The sequence below is a fragment of the Salmo salar genome, chromosome 05 (genome assembly GCF_965601325.2).
Source record: "Salmo salar chromosome 05, fSalSal1, whole genome shotgun sequence".
Classification (NCBI taxonomy): domain Eukaryota; kingdom Metazoa; phylum Chordata; class Actinopteri; order Salmoniformes; family Salmonidae; genus Salmo; species Salmo salar.
The window spans coordinates 52,765,963-52,789,445 of NC_138295.1; the positions used below are offsets into that span (position 1 = coordinate 52,765,963).

A 23,483-nucleotide genomic window follows, 5' to 3' on the forward strand; every position below is an offset into this window, starting at 1 on the left:
TGGAGGGCTCTTCTGGGATATAGGATGGGCGTGGGTGGGTGGGAAAAAATGAGCTGGGCATTGCTCTCTGAGAGGTCCAGGAGGAGAGGGCGGCTGGAACGTCAAGGTAACTCTTCATCCGCTGGGAAAGACAATCATGACAGAATAATGAGAAGGAGAGAGAGAGAGAGAGGTGGAGATGGACGTAGAGGTGGACTCACGGGCTGGACTGCACCTGAACATGACTACAGAGAGGAGCCCCTCCCATAGAGCTCAGAGAGGTGGGGGAAACTTCAACCCCAAGAGCAAGATATTCAGAGACACAGAGAGAGTCTGAGTCGCTCAGAGTCAGAGCATGAGGGGGAATAGGACCAGGGCCTAAACGAACACCTGCCATGTCCATTTCAGCAGCCACGTTGTCAGGTAGTCAGGGCTCAACAGTGCAAGCATTTCACTCACATTCGTGAATAAAAAAAAAAAGAGTTAGAAGTCAAGTATGATCAGATTTATAGCAAAATAAACGCTGCAGTAGCTGTTTTCAAAGTGTTTCTGTCATTTTGTTTCATAGCTGGTAGATAATCACACAAAGAACTACAAATCCTATAATGTCCCACCTCGCGCAACACTGCCCGGCTGGGGAGCTGAAGACTCATTTTTAGAAGTGCTGTGCACAAGCATACAAGTTGGTCTAATTTACACGAAGTCTACTAAAGTAAGGCTTGTTTCTTGGCTATTTACATTATTTTGTTCACACACTAGGTTGTTTTTCAATGCTAGAGTTCGCTTCAACTGCTAGCGAAGACACATTTAAAAAATAAATAAATACAAATATTTCACCAGGTAAGCTAGTTGAGAACAAGTTCTCATTTACAACTGCCACCTGGCCAAGATAAAGCAAAGCAGTGCGACACAAACAACATCACAGAGTTACACATGGAATAAACAAATGTACAGTCAATAACACAATAGAATAAAATAAAGTCTATATTGAGTGTGTGCAAATGGCATGAGGTGGTAAGGCAATAAATAGGCCATAGTAGCAAAGTAATTACAATTTAGTAAATTAACACTGGAGTGATAGATGAGCAGATGATGATGTGCAAGTAGAAATACTGGTGTGCAAAAGAGCAGAAAAGTAAATAAAAACAATATGGGGATGAGGTAGGTAGATTGGGTGGGCTATTTACAGATGGGCTATGTACAGCTGCAGCGATCCATTAGCTGCTCAGATAGCTGATGTTTAAAGTTAGTGAGGGAAATATAAGTCTCCAGCTTCAGCGATTTTTGCAATTTGATCCAGTCATTGGCAGCAGAGAACTGGAAGAAAAGGCAGCCAAAGGAGGTGTTGGCTTTGGGGATGACCAGTGAGATACACCTGCTGGAGCGCGTGCTACGGGTGGGTGTTGTTATCGTGACCAGTGAGCTGAGATAAGGCGGAGCTTTACCTAGCATAGACTTATAGCTGACCTGGAGCCAGTAGGTCTGGCGACGAATATGTAGCGAGGGCCAGCCGACTAGAGCATACAGGTCGCAGTGGTGGGTGGTATAAGGGGCTTTGGTGACAAAACGGATGGCACTGTGATAGACTGCATCCAATATCCTGAGTAGAGTGATGGAGGCTATTTTGTAAATGACATCGCCGAAGTCGAGGATAGTCAGTTTTACGAGGGTATGTTTGGCGGCATGAGTGAAGGAGGCTTTGTTTGCGAAATAGGAAGCCTATTCTAGATTTCATTTTGAATTGGAGATGTTTAATGAGTCTGAAAGGAGAGTTTATAGTCTAGCCAGACACCTAGGTATTTGTAGTTGTCCACATATTCTAAGTCAGAACCGTCCAGAGCAGTGATGCTAGGTCGGGCGGGCGGGTGTAGGCAGCGAACGGTTGAAAAGCATGCATTTGGTTTTCCTAGCATTTAAGAGCAGTTGGAGGCCACGGAAGGAGTGTTGTATGGCATTGAAGCTCGTTTGGAGGTTAGTTAACACAGTGTCCAAAGAAGGGCCAGATGTATACAGAATGGTGTCGTCTGCGTAGAGGTGGATCAGGGAATCACCCGCAGCAAGAGTGACATCGTTGATGTATACAGAGAAAAGAGTCAGCCCGTGAATTGAACCCTGTGGTACCCCCATAGAGACTGCTGGAGGTCCGGACAACAGGCCCTCCGATTTGACACACTGAACTCTGTCTGAGAAATAGTTGGTGAACCAGGTGAGGCAGTCATTTGACAAACCAAGGCTGTTGAGACTGCCATTAAGAATATGGTGATTGACAGAGTAGAAAGCCTTGGCCAGGTCGATGAAGATGGCTGCACAGTACTGTCTTTTATCGATGGCGGTTATGATATCGTTTAGTACCTTGAGCGTGGCTGAGGTGCACCCGTGACCAGCTCGAAAACCAGATTGCACAGCGGAGAAGGTACGGTGGGATTCGAAATGGTCAGTGATCTGTTTATTAACTTGGCTTTCGAAGACTTTAGAAAGTCAGGGCAGGATGGATATAGGTCTATAACAGTTTGGGTCTAGAGTGTCACCCCCTTTGAAGAGGGGGATGACCGCGGCAGATTTCCAATCTTTAGGGATCTCGGACGATACAAAAGAGGTTGAACAGACTGGTAATAGGGGTTGCAACAATGGCGGCGGATAATTTTAGAAAGAGAGGGTCCAGATTGTCTAGCCCAGCTGATTTGTACGGGTCCAAGTTTTGCAGCTCTTTCAGAACATCTGCTATCTGGATTTGGGTGAAGGAGAAGCTGGGGAAGCTTGGGCAAGTAGCTGCGGGGGGTGCGGAGCTGTTGGCCGGGGTTGGGGTAGCCAGGAGGAAAGCATGGCCAGCCGTAGAGAAATGCTTATTGAAATTCTCGATTATCGTGGATATACCGTGGTGACCGTGTTACCTAGCCTCAGTGCAGTGGGCAGCTGAGAGGAGGTACTATTATTCTCCATGGACTCTACAGTGTCCCAAAACTTTTCGGAGTTAGCTACAGGATGCACATTTCTGTTTGAAAAAGCTGGCCTTTGCTTTCCTGACTGACTGCGTGTATTGGTTCCTGGCTTCCCTGAAAAGTTGCCCATCGTGGGGACTATTCGATGCTAGTGCAGTACGTCACAGGATGTTTTTGTGCTGGTCGAAGGCAGTCAGGTCTGGAGTGAACCAAGGGCTATATCTGTTCTTATTTTTATTTAACCTTTATTTAACCAGGTAGGCAATTTGAGAACAAGTTCTCATTTACAATTGCGACCTGGCCAAGATAAAGCAAAGCAGTTCGACACATACAACAACACAGAGTTACACATGGAGTAAAACAAACATACAATCAATAATACACTAGAAAAATAAGTCTATATACAATGTGAGCAAATGAGGTGAGATAAGGGAGGTAAAGGCAAAAAAGGCCATGGTGGCAAAGTAAATACAACAAAGCAAGGTAAACACTGGAATGGGAGATTTATAGTAGAAGAAAGCGCAAAGTAGAAATAGAAATAATGGGGTGCAAAGGAGCAAAATAAATAAATACAGTAGGGGAAGAGGTAGTTGTTTGGGCTAAATTATAGATGGGCTATGTACAGGTGCAGTGATCTGTGAGCTGCTCTGACAGCTGGTGCTTAAAACTAGTGATGGAGATAAGTGTTTCCAGTTTCAGAGATTTTTGTTCGTTCCAGTCATTGGCAGCAGAGAACTGGAAGGAGAGACAGCCAAAGGAGGAATTGGCTTTGGGGGTGACCAGAGAGATATACCTGCTGGAGCACGTGCTACAGGTAGGTGCTGCTATGGTGACCACTGAGCTGAGAAAAGGGGGGACTTTAAATAGCAGGGTCTTGTAGATGACCTGGAGCCAGTGGGTTTGGCGACGAGTATGAAGCGAGGGCCAGCCAACGAGAGCATACAGGTCGCAGTGGTGGGTAGTATATGGGGCTTTGGTGACAAAACAGATGGCACTGTGATAGACTACATCCAGTTTATTGAGTAGGGTATTGGAGGCTATTTTGTAAATGACATCGCGGATTGGTAGGATGGTCAGTTTTAGTTCTAAATTTTTTGAGGCATACTTATTTAAGATGGTGAGGAAATTACTTTTAAAGAATGACATGACTGCCCTGGTTGCCATGGTAACCCCCTCCCTTAAATGAAAAATCCACCCAAAACCACTAATTCCTATAATTTATAGTGTTAAATAACAATATTATGTGAGAACAATATTTTTGTGAACAAATGTTTTATTTTATCATTATAAAAAGGTTGGTACCAACATATGAAAATTGATGTGGAAAAATGGAAATCTGTTCACCATGTGAAGTAGCTAATTAGCTGTAAAATTGCCTAAACAAACTGCACTATCAATTTAGAAGTCTACAATCTCACCATGTTCAACCTGCAGTCTGACATTCACAACAGCACCATGCAATGCATCCTGGACTGAAGAGGCAGACAAACAGGAGAAATGTGCTAGACCCTCTCTTAAATTACACATTTCTCCAGGTAGGAATTTTGCAAAAATATGATCAATGGCTCATTCGAATACAACCCTCTCGGCCAGTATTTAAAATCTGACATGTTTGACAGACGTTTTTGTGATCTAAAAGTCAAATTCCTATTAACTTCCAGTGTAGTGAGATGCTTCATACCAGCCGAATTTCTGCCTGCTTGAACAGCGATAGCTCAGACACATGTAAACATGAAATGACCCAGGGAATCGATAGAACATCGCTCAAAATGGGTGAATCTTTCCTTTAAAGGGGCAGCTGAATTTTTTTGTCTCATCTGTGATATTTTTGATTAAAAGACTAAGGTCACAAAAAATGAATTAGCATTGGGCAATATACCACATCACTTCTTACTAGTAATACATTTCTTATTTTGGAAGCATGCTCCTCTGTTTTTTGGGGGAAGGTTTTGGTGTAGTTATGGAGAAAAAACATTTTGGCTAGTTAAAATGAGTGGCTGGTCAATTTTTAAATCTACCTGCCACAGAATGGCTGGCGGAACAAAACCTTAGTTTCAGGCCCTGAATAGGACAGAGAAAGAGAGACAGAAAGTAGATGAAGAGAGAGTGAGAAAGAGCATATAAGAGTGTACAGGACAGAGGGAGACAGTTCTCCGACACTCAGCTCACCTGACGAGGTCACTGGGCTTCTTGAAGCTCTTGGGGCAGAAGTTACAGCAGTTGGCGAACTTGGGCTCCGTCTCCAGCTCCACCGCCTTGTCCTTGATCTCGCTGATGCGGTCGCGCTCCGCCGCCGACTGGGCCAGCACCTTCTCTGACACTGACGCCTCGTCACCAGGGTCATTCTTGGCCAGCTCCTCCGCCTGCTCCTCCGTGAAGGTTATGATGTTGGCCCGGTTCCTTTTCATCACGGTCTGCTCGCCCTCCTCTTCCTCCTCGCCGTCCTCATCCTCCAGCCCTGCGAGGGGAGAGACACATAGGAGGAAAGGATTCACATGCTTCTTAAGTGTCACTCAACATCACGCCCACAACATCACGCCCACAACTCGAACTCAGACCTGGGTCCATTTCAGATGCATTTCAAATAATTGCTGCCTGTCAATGTAAGCTTGTCAGGCAGAATAGAATCAAATAGAATATTACTAAAAGTGCACACTCTATATGGAAGCAGACCAAGCTAAAATCAAGTATTTCAAATATTTGGAAACCGTATGTGATCCAGGTCTGCTTTAACTTTTATGTAATCATGGCTGATTGCCTTTTTCCAGGGGTGTCAAACTCATTTTTCCCAGGAGGCCAAATTCTTTCTTTGCAGAGGTCTGGAGGTCCAAAATGAAAATGGTGTATATTGCCTTGGTGTCAAAATCCACAAAAAACTTCACGAAAGCTGAATCTCATTTTATCCTCACTTTTCTGCCTGATGGTGAAGCATGATTCATCACTCCAGAGAACACATTTCCACTGCTCCAATGGCAGTGAGCTTTACACCACTCCAGCCTACGCATGGCATTGTGCATGGTGATCTTAGGCTTGTGCGCGGCTGCTCGGCCATGGAAATCCATTTCATGAAGCACCCGACAAACAGTCATTGTCATGATGTTGCTTTCAGAGGCCGTTTGGAACTCGGTAGTGAGTGTTCCAACCGAGGACAGACTATTTTTACGCGCTACGCGCTTCAGCGGTCCCGTTCTGTGAGCAGATGTGGCCTAACACTTCACGGCTGAGCCGTTGTTGCTCCTAGACGTTTCCACTTCACAATAACAGCCCTTCCAGTTCACCGGGGCAGCTCTAGCAGGGCAGAAATTTGACAAACTGACTTGTTGGAAAGGTGGCATCCTATGACAGTGCCACGTTGAAAGTCACTGAACTCTTCAGTAAGGCCACTCTAATGATAATGTTTGTCTATGGAGATTGCATGACTTTGTGCTCAATTTTATACACCTGTCAACAACGGGTGTGGCTGAAATAGCCAAATCCACTAATTTGAAGGGGTGTTCACATACTTTGGTATATACTACATCTCTGTACTTATATAATTAAATGGAACACTGACCGATATGGCTGCCATTATCAGCCAAATCTAGAGCTAAAACAGATCTATGACACTAGCCACTCTAAATAAAAAATGTATCGGTCACATACACATATTTAGCAGATGTTATTGTGGGTGTAGCGAAATGCTTGTCTAGTGTATATCTTTATGTCTATGTCCCAAATTCCTCTCCTTCCTCCCTAAGTGTGCACTTGTTCACTTCCCTTCACTGATTTGGAAGGACATGACTGGTATAAGAAATATCATAGAAACTCCTACTAGCCCATACCTCCATCAATCCAATGCTTTTAGATTTGTGGGAAGTAGTGAACGAATGCATACTTTAGGAGAAAGGAGATATTATTCGGACGCAGCCTATGTCTGTACCTCTGTCCACTTCGGCGTGGTCCTTCTTCAAGTGCTTCCTATACAGCACGTTGTTGCGGAAGCTGTCCTCACACATGTGACACTTGTAGGGCTTCAGGTGGACGACCATGTGACGGTTCAGACTGCCGTTGGTGGTGAAGGAAGTGTCACACATGTTACACTTATAGGCCTTCACTCCTAGGAGCGGGAGCAAAGGAGATGGAAATATAAATAACCATATGTTTCATCAGTGTGTTGACCAATAAGGTTTGGGTTTCCCCAGAGGTGGAAAAAGTACCCAATTGTCATACTTGAGTAAAAGTGAAGATACCTTCATAGTAAAATACTAGTTGAGTAAAAATCTAAAAGTATTTGGTTTTAAATATACTTAAGTATCAAAAGTCAATGTAATTGCAAAATATATACTTAAGTATCAAAAGTATTCCTTATATTAAGCAAACAAACGGCACGATTTCTTGTTTTTTCATTTATTTAAGGATAGCCAGGGGCTAATTTTACAAACAAAGCATGTGTGTTTAGTGAGTCTGCCAGATTAGAGGCAGTAGGGATACCAGGGATGTTCTCTTGACAAGTAAGTGAATTGGACCATTTTCCTGTGTTGCTAAGCATACAAAATGTAACGAGTACTTTTGGGTGTCAGGGAAAATATATGGAGTAAAGGCTACATTATTTTCTTTAGGAATGTAATGAAGTAAAAGTGTTAAAATCTTTTAGTCACCCGAGTGGCGCAGCGGTCTAAGACACTGCATCGCCGTGCTAGAGGCATCACTACAGACCCAGGTTCTATCTCGGCCTGTATCACAATCAGCTGTGATCGAGAGTCCAATAGGGCAGCACACAATTGGCCCAGCGCTGTCCGGGTTAGGGGAGGGTTTGGCCGGGGGGGCTTTATTTGGCTCATTGCGCTTTAGTGATTCCTTGTGGCGGGCCTGGCACCTGCAGGCTGACCTCGGTCGTCAGTTGAACGTTGTTTCCTCCGACACATTGGTGCGGCTGGATTCCGGGTTAAGCGGTTAAGCGATTCCGGGTGTTAAGAAGCGCAGTTTGGTGGGTCATGTTTCGGAGGACGCATGACTCGACCTTTGCATCCCGAGCCCATTGGGGAGTTGCAGCGATGAGAAAGATCAAAATTGTCGAAAAAAGTACAGATTCCCCCCCAAAAAACTACTTAAGTAGAACAGTTGAAGTCGAATGTTTACATACACTTAGGTTGGAGTCATTAAAACTCGTTTTTCAAACACTCCACAAATTTCTTGTTAACAAACTATAGTTTTGGCAAGTCGGTTAGGACATCTACTTTGTGCATGACACAAGTCATTTTTCCAACAATTGTATACAGATAGATTATTTCACTTATAATTCCCTGTATCACAATTCCAGTGGGTCAGAAGTTTACACTAAGTTGACTGTGCCTTTAAACAGCTTGGAAAATTCCAGAAAATGATGTCATGGATTCTGAAGCTTCTGATAGGCTAATTGACATCATTTGAGTCAATTGGAGGTGAACCTGTGGATACATTTCAAGGCCTACATTCAAACTCAGTGCCTCTTTGCTTGACATCATGGGAAAACTAAAGAAATCAGCAAAGACCTCAGTGTAGGTTGGTAAAAGTATGTGAATCCCTAGGCTAATGACTTCTCCAAAAGTTTATTGGAGTCAGGAGTTACCTAACCTGGAGTACAATCATTGAGACGAGATTGGAGATTTTTGTTAGTGCTGCCCTGCCCTATAAAAAAAACGTGCGTTATTAGTTTAAGCAGACTGTGTTTGTCTATTGTTGTGACTTAGATGAAGATCAGATCAAATTTTATGACCAATCTATGCAGAAGTCCAGGTAATTCCAAAGGCTTAACATACTTTTTCTTGCCACTGTATGCAGGCAGTGCTGAGGTACACTGTTCTTACCTGTGTGTGTGTTGAGGTGGGACTTGAGGACCCCTGCTGAGACGAAGCATCGGCCACAAATGTTGCAGCAGTAGGGTTTCTCTCCGGTGTGGGAGCGCACGTGTTGCTTCAGATGGCTGGACTTCTTAAAAGGTTTATTACACATGGTGCACCTGGGGAGAATCAAACACACAGGTCGTGTTCATTAGGAATAAAACTGAAGAAAAAAAACAGATTAAAACAGCGAGGGATTAACTGACCACCAAAAGGAAACACTTATTTGGTCTGTTGCAAAACCCTTTCCATTGCGTGTCCTAATGAACACGACCATTATATAGAGACTGTCTGTTTTTGTCAATGAGATGTGTATCAATAAAGCTCCTATAAAGTCACAAATCATCAGTTAACAATACTGACAACAGGAATAATTTCAAAATTCCACCACCAATTCACAAAGCAAGTTGGGGTTTGTAAAAGTACATCAGACTTTTTGTGAAGAGTGGAATAATTGAAAACCAAACCTTTCTTTGGAAAGATCACTAACTCAGCCCTATGGCATCTGTTTGTGCTTTCTGTTTGGAAGGTGTGAGTTGTGGGTTGAAGCTTTAAAAATTGCAGCGTACTGCGGCGCAGCATGCATGGTGCAGCAAAATTCTATGGCACGTTATTTAAGTGTGAACCAATGGTATCATTGATTCTAGTTAGCGCTCGTTTGACTACCAGAGAGCATCTTTGAGAAGCATTTGATAGCCTTCAATAGTGGCTGTACTAGAGAATGCAGGCACGCGGGAGACCGGGGTTCAATTCCCCGATGGGGAGGAAGGAGTAGGCTGTCCTTGTAAATAAGAATTTGTTTATAACTGATTCCATGTGTTATTTCATAGTTGTTTCATAAATGTCTTCACTATTATTCTACAACGTAGAAAATAGTCAAAATAAAGAAAAACCATAGAATGAGAAGGTGTGTCTAAACTTTTGATTGGTACTTGCTTATTTAATTTGATTAATATTATGTTGTTTCTATTCCAAGAAAAACGAAAAACCCTCTGGGTTTCCGTTAGAATGGAACGGAAAACATCACGATGTACAACGTGACTGTCGGGAGTACATTACTGGGCTATTTAGCTAAAGAATCCCCGTGCCATGCGGGCACGCGGGAGACCGGCGTTCAATTCCCCGACGAGGAGGAAGGAGTAGGCTGTCCTTGTAAATAAGAATTTGTTCTTAACCGACTTGCCTAGTTAAATAAAGGTTACACTAAGAGCATAACATTTCTTCACCCTAATTTTCGAATTCTAGTCTAACCAATACCCAAACAGAGATTCAGTGAAAATAAAAATCTCCTTGATTTATCAAGTCCAGTCCCCGTCTCAGAGCAGCGCGAAACGGTGCTAAAATAGTTGTAGGCTATTGCTTCTAAATTAATAATAATAATCAAATTGTTTAAAAAAATAACAATATTTTGGAGATGATTTTGTTTTCAAATAACGTAAAATGAGCGAGAAAAAGGCGATCTTGAACATGGGGTGAGACATTGTTACTAATTTGTAAATAAAGCCAGTTTATTATTTATTTCTGTTTTTAGAGGGAGAGAAACCAAAAACCCACAATCATCTCATGGGTCTCCCAGTAGAGGGCGGCACGGGTATTGAACCAGCATCTGTAGCAACACAGCTAATAATACTGTCTTATACAGCGCCTGAGTGGCGCAACGGTCTAACATGACCGGTCGGGAGTGGCCTACAGTACTACAGTAAGAGCAAAATAATCCTAACAAAATAAAACAATAAAAACCTTAGCGTAACAACAGTTTTAGTAATACTGAAGTCGTCCACAATTATCAGTTTCCATTTAGGTTTATGTTGCCCATTCCTTGTCAGTTAGAGACACAGTAGGACTCAAAAGCATAATCAGTGCTCTAACTCCCCACTTGCGCTGGTCTGGAGCAATGAAGTGGTGACGCAGGGTACTGTACTAAACCACAAATTACCTCTAAATCCCGCAGCATAAATCACAAAACCTTTAGTGGAGCAACCACTGTCTGCACAGCCTTTAGAATGAGACAGAGAGAGATAATCTCCCCATATATATATGAGGTGTATGTGTGTACTTATCTAAACAGAATGTGGATTCTAATTTTGATACATATACAGGACTCCATACAGAGCATTACACCCAAACTGAAGTCACACTATACCACACACTATACTCTTTTCTCACTGTTAAAACCTTGGTCTTGATTACATCTGTGTCGTATGTGAAGGAGAAAGTTCAGTAGTTTACAATCTCAAATACACATTCCCCTTATCTATCTACGTCCTCCTTTCTCTTGTTTTGTCTATACCGCTAGTCGTTTCATCCTAGACATGCATTAACAATGCATTGTGCGCTGACGTGGTAGGGATTTTGTAAGTCTTATTTTTGCATCCGTTCTGAGTGCCATGGTGAACAACTGAGGGAAAACTGAATAAAAGCATGACGCATTACTCAGTCCCCTTCCTGTCCCACTCTGTTTCCACAACGCAACAACATCAGTGGCTAGTGTCCTCCGCTACATCTGACACACAAGCTGCCACCGTCACCTCGCCAGACATCTGACGCACAAGTCAGTCACAAAACAAAAAGCAACACAAGCTGCCACCGTCACCTCGCCAGACATCTGACGCACAAGTCAGTCACAAAACAAAAAGCTTGGAGCAACACAAGCTGCCACAGTCACCGTCACAGATAGGAAGCTAGCAGAGTTAACTCATTGTCTGATTCCCAAATGGCAACATATGGGCCATTGTCAAAAGTAGTGCACTAGATAGGGGATAGGGTGCCATTTGGGACAGTTATTAAGTTGAGCAAATTCTAAATAAACATTGTGTCATATACACACAAGATGGCACTGGAGAACAAGGCTGACGTTTGACACATTCCTAACCAAATTGTGTTTTTTTGTTCGTTTCTTTGCGTTTTTACGAGTCCGACGAGCCCAATGTGAACGACATACCACCTTCCCCCGGAACAGGCCCAGACCCTTGTCATTTGCGTGAAGAGAATGCAGAGAAAAAGGGTCCAGAGGGCGGCCTGCCTTCTGAGAATTCGTAGGCAATCGAATAAAACCCCACTTCCTTCCATTCTGCTAGGAAACGTGCAATCTTTGGAAAATAAAATGACCTACGCGGAAGACTAAACTACCAACGGGACATTCAAAACTGTAATATCTTATGATTCAAGAAGTCGTGGCTGAACGACGACATTATCAACATAGAGCTCGCTGGTTGTCCGCTGTATCGTCAGTACACAACAGAGGTGTCTGGTAAGACAAGGGGCGGCGGACTATGTATTTTTGTAAATAACAGCTGGTGCACGATATCTAAGGAAGTCTTGAGCTATTGCTCGCCTGAAGTAGAGTATCTTATGATAAGCTGTAGACCACACTATTTACCTAGAGAGTTTTCATCTGTATTTTTCGTAGCTGTCTACATACCACCACAGACCGGTGTTGGCACTAAGACCGCACTGAATGAGCTGTAAGCAAACATATGCAAACAAGAGCAAACAAGCTCACCCAGAGGCGGCGCTCCGAGTAGCCGGGGACTTCAATGCAGGGAAACTTAAATCCATCTTGCCAAATTTCTATCAGCATGTTAAATGTGCAACCAGAGGGAAAAACACTCTGGATCACCTTTAACCACACAGAGACGCATACAAAGCCCTACCTCGCCCTCCATTTGGCAAATCTGACCATAATTCTATCCTCCTGATTCCTGCTTACAAGCAAAAATTAAAGCAGAAAGCACCAGTGACTCGATCAATAAAAAAAGTGGTCGGATGAAGCAGATGCTAAGCTACAGGACTGTTTTGCTAGCACAGACTGGAATATGTTCCAGGATTCCACCGATGGCATTGAGGAGTACACTACACCAGTTATTGGCTTCATCAATAAGTGCACCGTTGACGTCATCCCCACATTGACCGTACGTACATACCCCAACCAGAAGCCATGGATTACAGGCAACATCTGCACTGAGCTAAATGCTAGAGCTGCTGCTTTCAAGGAGCGGGACTCTAACCCGGAAGCATATAAGAAATCCCGCTATGCCCTCTGACGAACCATCAAACAGGCAGAGTCAATACAGGACTAAGATCGAATCGTACTACACCGGCTCTGACGCTCGTCGCATGTGGCAGGGCATGCAAACAATTACAGACTACAAATGGAAGCACAGCCGAGAGCTGCCCAGTGACACGAGCCTACCAGACGAGCTAAACTACGTCTATGCTCGCGTCGAGGCAAATAATACTAAAAACATGCATGAGAGCACCAGCTGTTCCGGAAGACTGTGATCATGCTCTCCACAGCCGATGTGAGTAAGACCTTTAAACAGGTCAACATTCACAAGGCCACAGGGCCAGACGGATTACCAGGACGTGTACTGCGAGCATGCGCTGACCAACTGGCAAGTGACTTCACTGACACTTTAAACCTCTCCCTGTCCGAGTCTGTAATACCAACATGTTTTAAGCAGACCACCATAGTCCCTGTGCCCAAGAACACTAAGGTAACGTGCCTAAATGACTACCACCCCGTAGCCTTCACGTCTGTAGCCATGAAGTGCTTGAAAGGCTGGTCATGGCTCACAACACCATTATCCCAGAAACCCTAGACCCACTCCAATTTGCATACCGCCCTAACAGATTCACAGATGATGCAATCTCTATTGCACTCCACACTGCCCTTTCCCACCTGGACAAAAGGAACACCTATGTGAGAATGCAGTTCATTGACTACAGCTCAGCGTTCAACACCATAGTGCCTTCAAAGCTCATCAATAAGCTAAGGACCCTGGGACTAAACACCTCCTTCTGCAACTGGATCCTGGACTTCGTTCGTGACGGGCCACCCCCAGGTCGTAAGGGTAGGTAACAACACATCCGCCACGCTGATCCTCAACACAGGGGCCCCTCAGGGGTGCGTGCTCAGTCCCCTCCTGTACTCCCTGTTCACTCATGACTGCACGGCCAGGTACGACTCCAACACTATCCTTACGTTTGCCGATGACACAGTAGTAGGCCTGATCACCGACAACGTCGAGACAGCCTATATGGAGGAGGTCAGAGACCTGGCCGTGTGGTGCCAGGAGAACAATCTCTCTCTCAACGTGATCAAGACAAAGGAGATGATTGTGGACTACAGGAAAAAGAGGACCAAGCAAGCCCCCATTCTCATCGACGGGGCTGTAGTGGAGCAGGTTGAGAGCTTCAAGTTCCTTTGTGTCCACATCACCAACAAACTAACATGGTCCAAGCACACCAAGACAGTTGTGAAGAGGGCACGACAAAGCCTATTCCCCCTCAGGAATGGGTCCTCAGATCCTCAAAAGGTTATACAGCAGCACCATCAAGAGCATCCTGACTGGTTGCATCACTGCCAGCTATGGCAACTGCTCTGCCTCCGACCGCAAGGCACTACACAGAGGGTAGTGCGTAAGGCCCAGTACATCACTGGGGCCAAGCTTCCTGCCATCCAGGACCTCTATACCAGGCGGTGTCAGAGGAAGGCCCAAAAATTGTCAAAGACTCCAGCCACACTAGTCAAGCGGTACCGGAGCGCCAAGTCTAGGTCCATGAGGCTTCTAAACAGCTTCTACCCACAAGCCATTCGACTCTTGAACATCTAATCAATTGGCTACCCAGACTATTTGCATTGCCCCCCCCCCCTTTACACCACTGCTACTCTCTGTTATTATCATCTATGCATAGTCACTTTAATAACTCTACCTACATGTATATATTACCTCAACTAACCGGTGCCCCCTCACATTGACTCTGTACCGGTACCCTCCTGTATATAGTCTCGCTATTGTTTTTACTGCTGCTCTTTAATTACTAGTTACTTTTATTTCTAATTTTATTTCTTTAACTGCATTGTTGGTTAGGGCCTGTAAGTAAGCATTTCACTCTAAGGTCTACACCTGTTGTTTTCAGCGCATGTGACTAAACATTTGATTTGACATGTCTCGCACTCAAAATGGTCACTTTATCAGGGGTCAATAACAGCAACGGAGGAGCGATTCTGATAGTGTTAACTTAGTTTTGCATTCCTCTGTGTCGACTGCTAATGCTGTTACAGCCCTAGAGCACAACTTTTGATAAAGGTGCATAACAGTGTTATCTGTTGACGAGCCGGGAACAATGACAGAAAGTAAATGCATCCATTACTTGCCGTAAATTATAGGCTCGCTGTCACTTACAGACATTTCCATTTTAGTAATTTAGCAGAGGCTCTTATCCAAAACGACTTACAGCAGTGAGTACATACATTTTTCAAACTTGTTCTTTTTGTACTGGTCCCCGGGGGGAATCGAACCCACAACCATTGCAAGCGCCATGCACTACCAACTGAGCCACACAGACACACACACCGCAGACACAGCCATTGGACAAACACACACACACACACCTGTAAGCCCTCTTGCTGTTGTCCTCGCTGTCTTCTGGGTCCTGGTAGTCTTGCGTCTGGTCAGACAGCTGGAGGTCTCCTTGGCTAGTCTCCTGGAGCAGGCCACTTGTCTAAACAGAAATATACGCAACCATTAATTAACTACATTGTGATTAAATCACCGAATACAAAAGAACTACTTGACAATATGCTATACAGTCTATTTGAACTGACTACTTCAGGCTACATTTAATTTTGTCGTTTTTGGCTTGACAGAACACCCGCTAAATTAGGGTGGCAAACAGGTTCTGAGACGGCTTCTACCCCCAAGCCATATGACTGCTAATAGCCAGAATGCTAAATAGTTCATTAATGTTACCCAAACTATCTGCACTGACTTTATCTTGCACTGACCCTACGCACACTCACTAGACTTTATATATACACACACACACACACACACACACACACTACATTGTCCCTCCCCCACTCAAACACTACATACGCACACACGTAACACAGACTTTTAGACACACAATTTTCTGCTGCTACTGTTCTTTATTTTACACGCATTATTATCTATCTGGATGCATAGTCACTTTACCCTGCCTTCATGTACATATCTACCTCAAGTACCTCGTACCTCTGCACATTGACCTGGTACTGCTACTCCCTGTATATAGCTCCACATTGATCTGGTACTGGTACTCCCTGTATATAGCTCCACATTGATCTGGTACTGGTACTCCCTGTATATAGATCCACATTGATCTGGTACTGGTACTTTCTGTATAGAGCTCCATTCTTGTGTATTTTATTTATTTTGTGTTAGTTAATATTTTATTTATTATTATAATTTTTAAAAACTCTGCATCGTTGGGAAAAGTTTGGAAGGTGTGGAGGTAGAGGCTGACGGTGCTGGATTCACCACCTCTTGGCTGGGCACATGGAGCAGGTTCTGGGGGTGGTAGCTGGAGGACAGGGCCTGAGACTCCAGCGTGCTGGAGTCCTGTAGCTGCTGCACCGTGGAGAACTGGGCCTGGGGATAGCCCTCTGCGGTGATGGTAAAACCTGCAGGAGGACACAAAGGGGTACAGTCAGCACTACAGCATACAATGGGTTAACCCTGTATGAGAACTTAAGGAACCCTAGCAACTCTAAAGGAGGATGTACAGTGCATTCGGAAAGTATTCAGACTACTTGAATTTTTCCACATTTTGCTACGCCTTATTCCAATGTATTAACTTTTTTAATTTTATTTAATTAAAAAAATTCTCAATCTACACATAATACTCCCACAATGACAAAGCAAAATCATTTATTTTTTTAAATGTTTGCTAATTTACATAAGCATTCAGACCCTTTGCTATGAGACTCAAAATTGAGCGTGTCCTGTTTCCATTGATCATCCTTGAGATGTTTCTACAACTTGATTGGAGTCCACCTGTGGTAAATTCAATTGATTGGACCTGTCTATATAAAGGTCCCACAGTTGACAGTGTATGTCTGAGCAAAAACCAAGTCATGAGGTCGAAGGAATTGTCCGTAGAGCTCAGAGACATACATTTTTTGAGACACAGATCTGAGGAAGGGTACCAAAAGAATTCTGCAGTATTAAAAGTCCCCAAGAACACAGTGTCCTCCATCATTCTTAAATGGAAGAAGTTTAGAACCACCAAGAATCTTCTTTTGGGGACCTAGTGGCGCAGCGGTCTAAGACACTGCATCGCAGTGCTAGAGGCATCACTACAGACCCGGGTTCGATCCAGGGCTGTATCATAACTGGCCATGATCAGGAGTCCCAAAGGGCGGCGCAGAATTGGCCCAGCGTCGTCCAGGTTAGGGGAGGGTTCGGCCGGGGTAGGCCGTCATTGTAAATAAGAATTTGTTCTTAACTGACTTGTGCAGTTAAATAAAGATTAAATAAAAAATACAATAAAATTAGAGCTGGCCGCCAAGGCCAAACTGAGCAATCGGAGGAGGAAGGGGAAAACCTAGTCAGTTGTACAACTGAATGCCTTCAACTGAAATGTGTCTTCTGCATTTAACCCAACTCCTCTGAATCGACAAGGTGCGGGAGGCTGCCTTGTTTGACATCCACGTCTTCGGCGCCCGGGGAACAGAAGGGCCTTGGTCAGGGAGGTGACCAAGAACCCGATGGTCAATCTGACAAAGCTCCAGAGTTCCTCTGTGGAAATGGGAAAAACATCCAGAAGGACAATCATCTTTGCAGCTTTATGGTAGATTGGCCAAACTGAAGCCACTCCTCAGTAAAAGTTACATGACAGCCTGCTTGGAGTTTGCCAAAAGGCACCTAAAGGACTCTCAGACCATGAGAAACAAGATTCTCTGGTCTGATGCAACCATGATTGAATTACTTGCCTGAATGCCAAGCATCACGTCTGGAAGAAACCTGGCACCATCCCTACAGTGAAGCATGGTGGTGGCAGCATCATGCTGTGAGGATGTTTTTCAGAGGCAGGGAGTGAGAGACTAGTCAGGATCGAGGGAAAAATGAACGGAGCAAAATACAGAGAGATCCTTGATAGAAACAGACTGGGATGAAGGTTCACCTTCCAACAGGACAACGACCCTAAGCACACAGCAAACAATGCAGGAGTGGCTTCGGGACAAGTCTCTGAATGTCCTTGAGTGGCCCAGCCAGAGCCCAGACTTGAACCCGATCGAACATCTCTGGAAAGACCTGAAAATAGCTGTGCAGGGACGCTCCCCATCCAACCTGACAGAGCTTGAGAGGATCTGCAGAGAAGAATGGGAAGGGTCTGAATATTATGTAAATGTGATATCAGTTTTTATTGTTAATACATTTGCAAAAATTTCTAAAAACCCGTTTTTGCTTTGTCATTACGGGGTATGTGTGTAGATTGATGAGGGAAAAAAACTATTAATCAATTTTAGAATAAGGCGTAACAAAATGTGGAAAAGGTCAAGGGGTCTGAACACTTTCCAAATGCACTGTATACACATGTGGAGGCTTGAAATCGAAGGACGGGCTCACTGTCATGGCTGTAAGGGAATGAATGTGTTTGATACCATTCCATTCATTTTAATTCCAGGAATCTGTCCACTGATTTTCCCCCCCAACAAGCCTCCACTGGTACACACATTGCACCTTAGAATAGATGAATTGATTACACAGAAGTGGATTTGAAAAGCCTATTATGGATAAACCACACATTCAGCACCACAGCACAAAATGAGTTAACCCTGTATACCTGTATATTTGGCTAGAGGCTAGAGCCTTTGCCAAATTAGAAGAGTCGGAGGAGGACATTAATTAATTACTGCAAACATGACTAAAAGTGTGATTGGAAAAGTTAAACCAAAGCTAATTAAGGATTGCTACGGCTCACCCTTCTAAAACGCGCCATTAACAGACTGATGCTTCCAGAGCCCATGCCGCCAGTCTGCGTGCGTGCGTGCGTGTGTGTGTGGGGACAAAGACTGTGCAGGAAACTTTCTGTGCCTACGCCACCAGTCGGATTGTCTTAGGGTGTAAATTAGGGGACTCTCTGAACCACACAGTCATTCATTAAAGCTCCACTCACTGATATTAATGAATGGCCACGATTCATTAAATACTGGCAGACGGCAGAGAGAAGTTCTAGGAATTTTCAAATAACTCCTTACTTTCCTTCTTGAAAAGAACAAGAGAGGAGAGGAAATGTATAGAAGTCCATCTCGTGGAGTGCCACGCTAATGAGAAACACAGACACGCATACAGACACAGACATCAATATCCGCCCTGCTGTTGGTCTATGGTTTATTTATGACATCAAACTTTCTACTTTAGCAAAACTGTACAGAGAGTACAGGAGGCCTAGGATGAGGTGGGAAACCTGTCGAAAAACAAAGTGTTCTTCTGATTAATGCACCTCTGTAGTAGAGCATACTGCTGTGGGCGATAGAGGCTGGATGCAATCATCACGGAGACAAAAGGTTAAGCTACCCATTGTGAAAATTAAATATCTGATGTGCCAAGCAGATGCTTTCTGACAGTCCTCGCTGTAAATGGGCTCTTCTCAGCCAGAGGTCAGAGACAACCATGGCGTTATCCATTACACTGGATTCAGACAGTCGCGGGCTGCCAACGTGTGTGTGTGTGTGTGTGTGTGTGTGTGTGTGTGTGTGTGTGTGTGTGTGTGTGTGTGTGTGTGTGTGTGTGTGTGTGTGTGTGTGTGTGTGTGTGTGTGTGTGTGTGTGAGTGTGTCTGTCAGTGCATAATTTACCCCAGGTTAACTCACAGACATTGTTAAATGTTCTGAGAGAAAGGTTTGTGTGCCACCACCATGCAGGGGGTGTTTTTGTGTGTACGTGCATTCGTTACCTTGAGTAAGTGCTTGCTGGTCAAAGCCAGGCTGTGGGAGTGTCTGCGTCTCAAACTGGCTAATATTCTGAGGCAGAGCATGCTGGGTAGTCACAAAGGTGTCTGGATTCAGAGGGGGAGAGATAAGAGGACAGAGGAATAAAGCAGGTTAGTCTGGCTAAACTGTATAAATGAAGGCCAAAGGTCCAATGTAGCTGTTTTTATCTCAATATCAGACAATTACTGGGATTTTTGTCCAATTAAAATGGTCAAAAAGAAACAAAACCAAAAATACTGTAGCTTCTTTGCAAAGAAAAATGTCTCAAGCAAGAAAAAAAAAAAAACATTTTTTGGGGTTAGGACTTGTATGGGAATGATTTGAGTGGGGACGGGAAAACAAACAAATGTGCAGTTATAGGCAGAGAGGTTTGGAACTCTTTCTTATTGGTCTATTAACTCATTTACTGAATGGTGATGTCATGACGGATGATGATGGTATTTTCAAACAGCACTTACACTAACAGGGCATTATCTTCACTTTCACATCTTCACACTATTATTCCAACCTCATAGAGTGGAAATATACACTACCGTTCAAAAGTTTGGGGTCACAGACATTTCCTTGTTTTTGAAAGAACAGCACATTTTTGGTCTATTAAAATAACATCAAATTGATCCGAAATACAGTGTAGACATTGTTAATGTCGTAAAAATATATATATAACTTTTATTTAACTAGGCAAGTCAGTTAAAAACAAATACTTATTTTCAATGACGGCATAGTGGACTAACTGCCTTGTTCAGGGGCAGAAAAACAGATTTTTACCTTGTCAGCTCTGGGATTTAATCTTGCAACCTTTCGGTTACTAGTCCAATGTTCTAACCACTAGGCTACCTGCCGACCCAATGACTATTGTAGCTGGAAACGGCAGATTTTTTACTGAATATCTACATAGGCCTACAGAGGCCCATTATCAGCAACCATCACTCCTGTGTTCCAATGGCACGTTGTGTTAGCTAATCCAAGTTTATTATTTTAAAAGGCTAATTGACCATTAGAAAACCATTTTGAAATTATGTTAGCACAGCTGAAAACTGGCAGCTTCATTAAATAGTACCAGCAGAACACCAGTCTCAACGTCAACAGTGAAGAGGCGACTCCGGGATGCTGGCCTTCTAGGCAGAGTTGCAAAGAAAATGCCATCTCTCAGACTAGGCAATAAAAAGAAAAGATTAAGATGGGCAAAATAACACAGACACTGGACAGAGGAACTCTGCCTAGAAGGCCAGCATCCCGGAGTCGCCTCTTCACTGTTGACGTTGAGACTGGTGTTCTGTGGGTACTATTTAATGAAGCTGCCAGTTGAGGACTTGCGAGGCGTCTGTTTCTCAAACTAGAGACTAATGTACTTGTCCTCTTGCTCATGTGTGCTCCGGGGCCTCCCATTCCTCTTTCTATTCTGGTTAGAGCCAGTTTGCGCTGTTCTGTGAAGGGAGTAGTACACAGCGTTGCACGAGATCTTCAGTTTCTTGGCAATTTCTCGCATGGAATAGCCTTCATTTCTCAGAACAAGAATAGACTGACGAGTTTCAGAAGAAAGTTATTTGTTTCTGGCTATTTTGAGCCTGTAATTGAACCCACAAATGCTGATGCTCCAGATACTCAACTAGTCTAAAGAAGGCCAGGTTTATTGCTTCTTTAATCAGGACAACAGTTTTCAGCTGTGCCAACATAACTCCAAAAAGGTTTTCTAATGATCAATTAGCCTTTTAAAATGATAAACTTGGATTAGCTAACACAACATGTCATTGGAACACAGGAGTCATGGTTGCTGATAATGGGCCCCTGTACACCTATGTAGACATTGCGATTTTTTTTAAAACTGTAATTTCCAGCTACAATAGTAATTTACAACATTATCAATGTCTACACTGTATTTTTGATCAATTTTATGTTATTTTAATGGACACATTTTTTTTGCTTTTCTTTCAAAAACAAGGACATTTCTAAGTGACCCCAAACTTTTGAACGGTAGTGTATATATATTTATTCACTCCACAGGCATCAGTGAATCAAATCAAGAGGTTATCTGTTCTCTCTGTGAATGGGTCGGGGGTTACCTCATGCATTTAAGCCTTTTTTTTAACCTGTTAGGGCTAGGGGGAAGTATTGACACGGCCGGATAAAAAACGTATCCGATTAAATCTGGTTACTACTCCTGCCCAGTAACTAGAATATGCATATAATTATTGGCTTTGGATAGAAAACACCCTAAAGTTTCTAAAACTGTTTGAATGGTGTCTGTGAGTATAACAGAACTCATATGGCAGGCCAAAACCTGAGAAGATTCCATGCAGGAAGTGGCCTGTCTGACAAGTTGTGTTTCATCTTGGCTCTTTTTATTGAAGATTTAGGATCTTTGCTATAACGTGACACTTCCTACGGCTCCCATAGGCTCTCAGAGCCCGGGAAAAAGCTGAACGATATCGAGGCAGCCTCTGGCTGAAACACTTTATCGCGTTTGGCAAGTGGCCGATCAGAGTACTATGGGCTTAGGCGCGTGCCCGAGTCGACCCCATGCTTTATTTTCTTTCGTCTGTTTACCTAAAAGCAGATTCCCGGTCGGAATATTATCGCTTTTTTATGAGAAAAATTGCATAAAAATTGATTTTAAACAGCGGTTGACATGCTTCGAAGTACGGTAATGGAATATTTAGACATTTTTTGTCACGAATTGCGCCAAGCTCATCACCCTTATTTACCCTTTCGGATAGTGTCTTGAACGCACGAACAAAACGCCGCTATTTGGATATAACTATGGATTATTGTGAACCAAACCAACATTTGTTATTGAAGTAGAAGTCCTGGGAGTGCATTCTGACGAAGACAGCAAAGGTAAGAACATTTTTCTTTTAGTAAATCTGACTTTGGTGAGTGCTAAACTTGCTGGGTGTCTAAATAGCTAGCCCTGTGATGCCGGGCTATCTACTGAGAATATTTCAAAATGTGCTTTCACCGAAAAGCTATTTTAAAAACGGACATATCGAGTGCATAGAGGAGTTCTGTATCTATAATTCTTAAAATAATTGTTATGCTTTTTGTGAACGTTTATCGTGAGTAATTTAGTAAATTCACCGGCAGTGTTCGGTGGGAATGCTAGTCACATGCTAGTCACATGCTAATGTAAAAAGCTGGTTTTTGATATAAATATGAACTTGATTGAACAAAACATGCATGTATTGTATAACATAATGTCCTAGGGTTGTCATCTGATGAAGATCATCAAAGGTTAGTGCTACATTTAGCTGTAGTTTGGGTTTATGTGACATTATATGCTAGCTTGAAAAATGGGTGTCTGATTATTTCTGGCTGGGTACTCTGCTGACATAATCTAATGTTTTGCTTTCGTTGTAAAGCCTTTTTGAAATCGGACAGTGTGGTTAGATTAACGAGTCTTGTCTTTAAAATGGTGTAAAATAGTCATATGTTTGAAAAATTGAAGTTTTTGCATTTTTGAGGAATTTGAATAACGCGCCACGGGATTACACTGGCTGTTGAGTAGGTGGGACAAATACTAATCTAAATCACATACGATCGTAAAGCTAGGGTAAGTTTATTTTTTATTTTTCCCTCTTTCAGTTCTCTTTTCTTTTACTCACCGTGAACTCTTGAGGTTGAAAGGTGAGTGTAGCAATTTTAATGAGGATTGAAGCTTGACCTCTGGCCCGGTTTCATTTGTTGTGCTATGCTCTTCTCTCTTTGTTCTGAGGTTAAATATAGTATACGTTGGAACTGTTTTAAAAATTAAAGCTACAAGGTCAAGGAGGTGGTTACGTCAGTCACACACCATGAGTCCTAATGAGATGTATCCAGAAACCCATTGTATAGAAAAACCCATTGAAATAACAATTCCAAGAAAGCCATCAATAAGAAAATAGGTTTTTGAAGATCCAGAATTTGGATGGAAATAGCGTTTGAGTAATGGACAGATAAAAAGTCTTGA

At 43.2% G+C, this 23,483-nt stretch overlaps 1 protein-coding gene across 2 annotated transcripts in view; it reads right to left on the minus strand.

Annotated features, from left to right (window-relative positions):
- The window catches only part of LOC106605070 (zinc finger protein 236), a 95,796-nt gene that overhangs the window by 25,726 nt on the left and 46,587 nt on the right, over positions 1–23,483 (minus strand). For both annotated transcript variants that reach the window (XM_014200335.3, XM_014200337.3), the window contains exons 15-20: positions 19,501–19,602; positions 16,084–16,223; positions 15,174–15,283; positions 8,744–8,895; positions 6,838–7,014; positions 5,088–5,376 (exon numbers count right to left, since the gene is read on the minus strand). In XM_014200335.3, the coding sequence (XP_014055810.1) occupies positions 5,088–5,376; positions 6,838–7,014; positions 8,744–8,895; positions 15,174–15,283; positions 16,084–16,223; positions 19,501–19,602 (970 nt within the window). The remainder of the gene's footprint in view (positions 1–5,087; positions 5,377–6,837; positions 7,015–8,743; positions 8,896–15,173; positions 15,284–16,083; positions 16,224–19,500; positions 19,603–23,483) is intronic.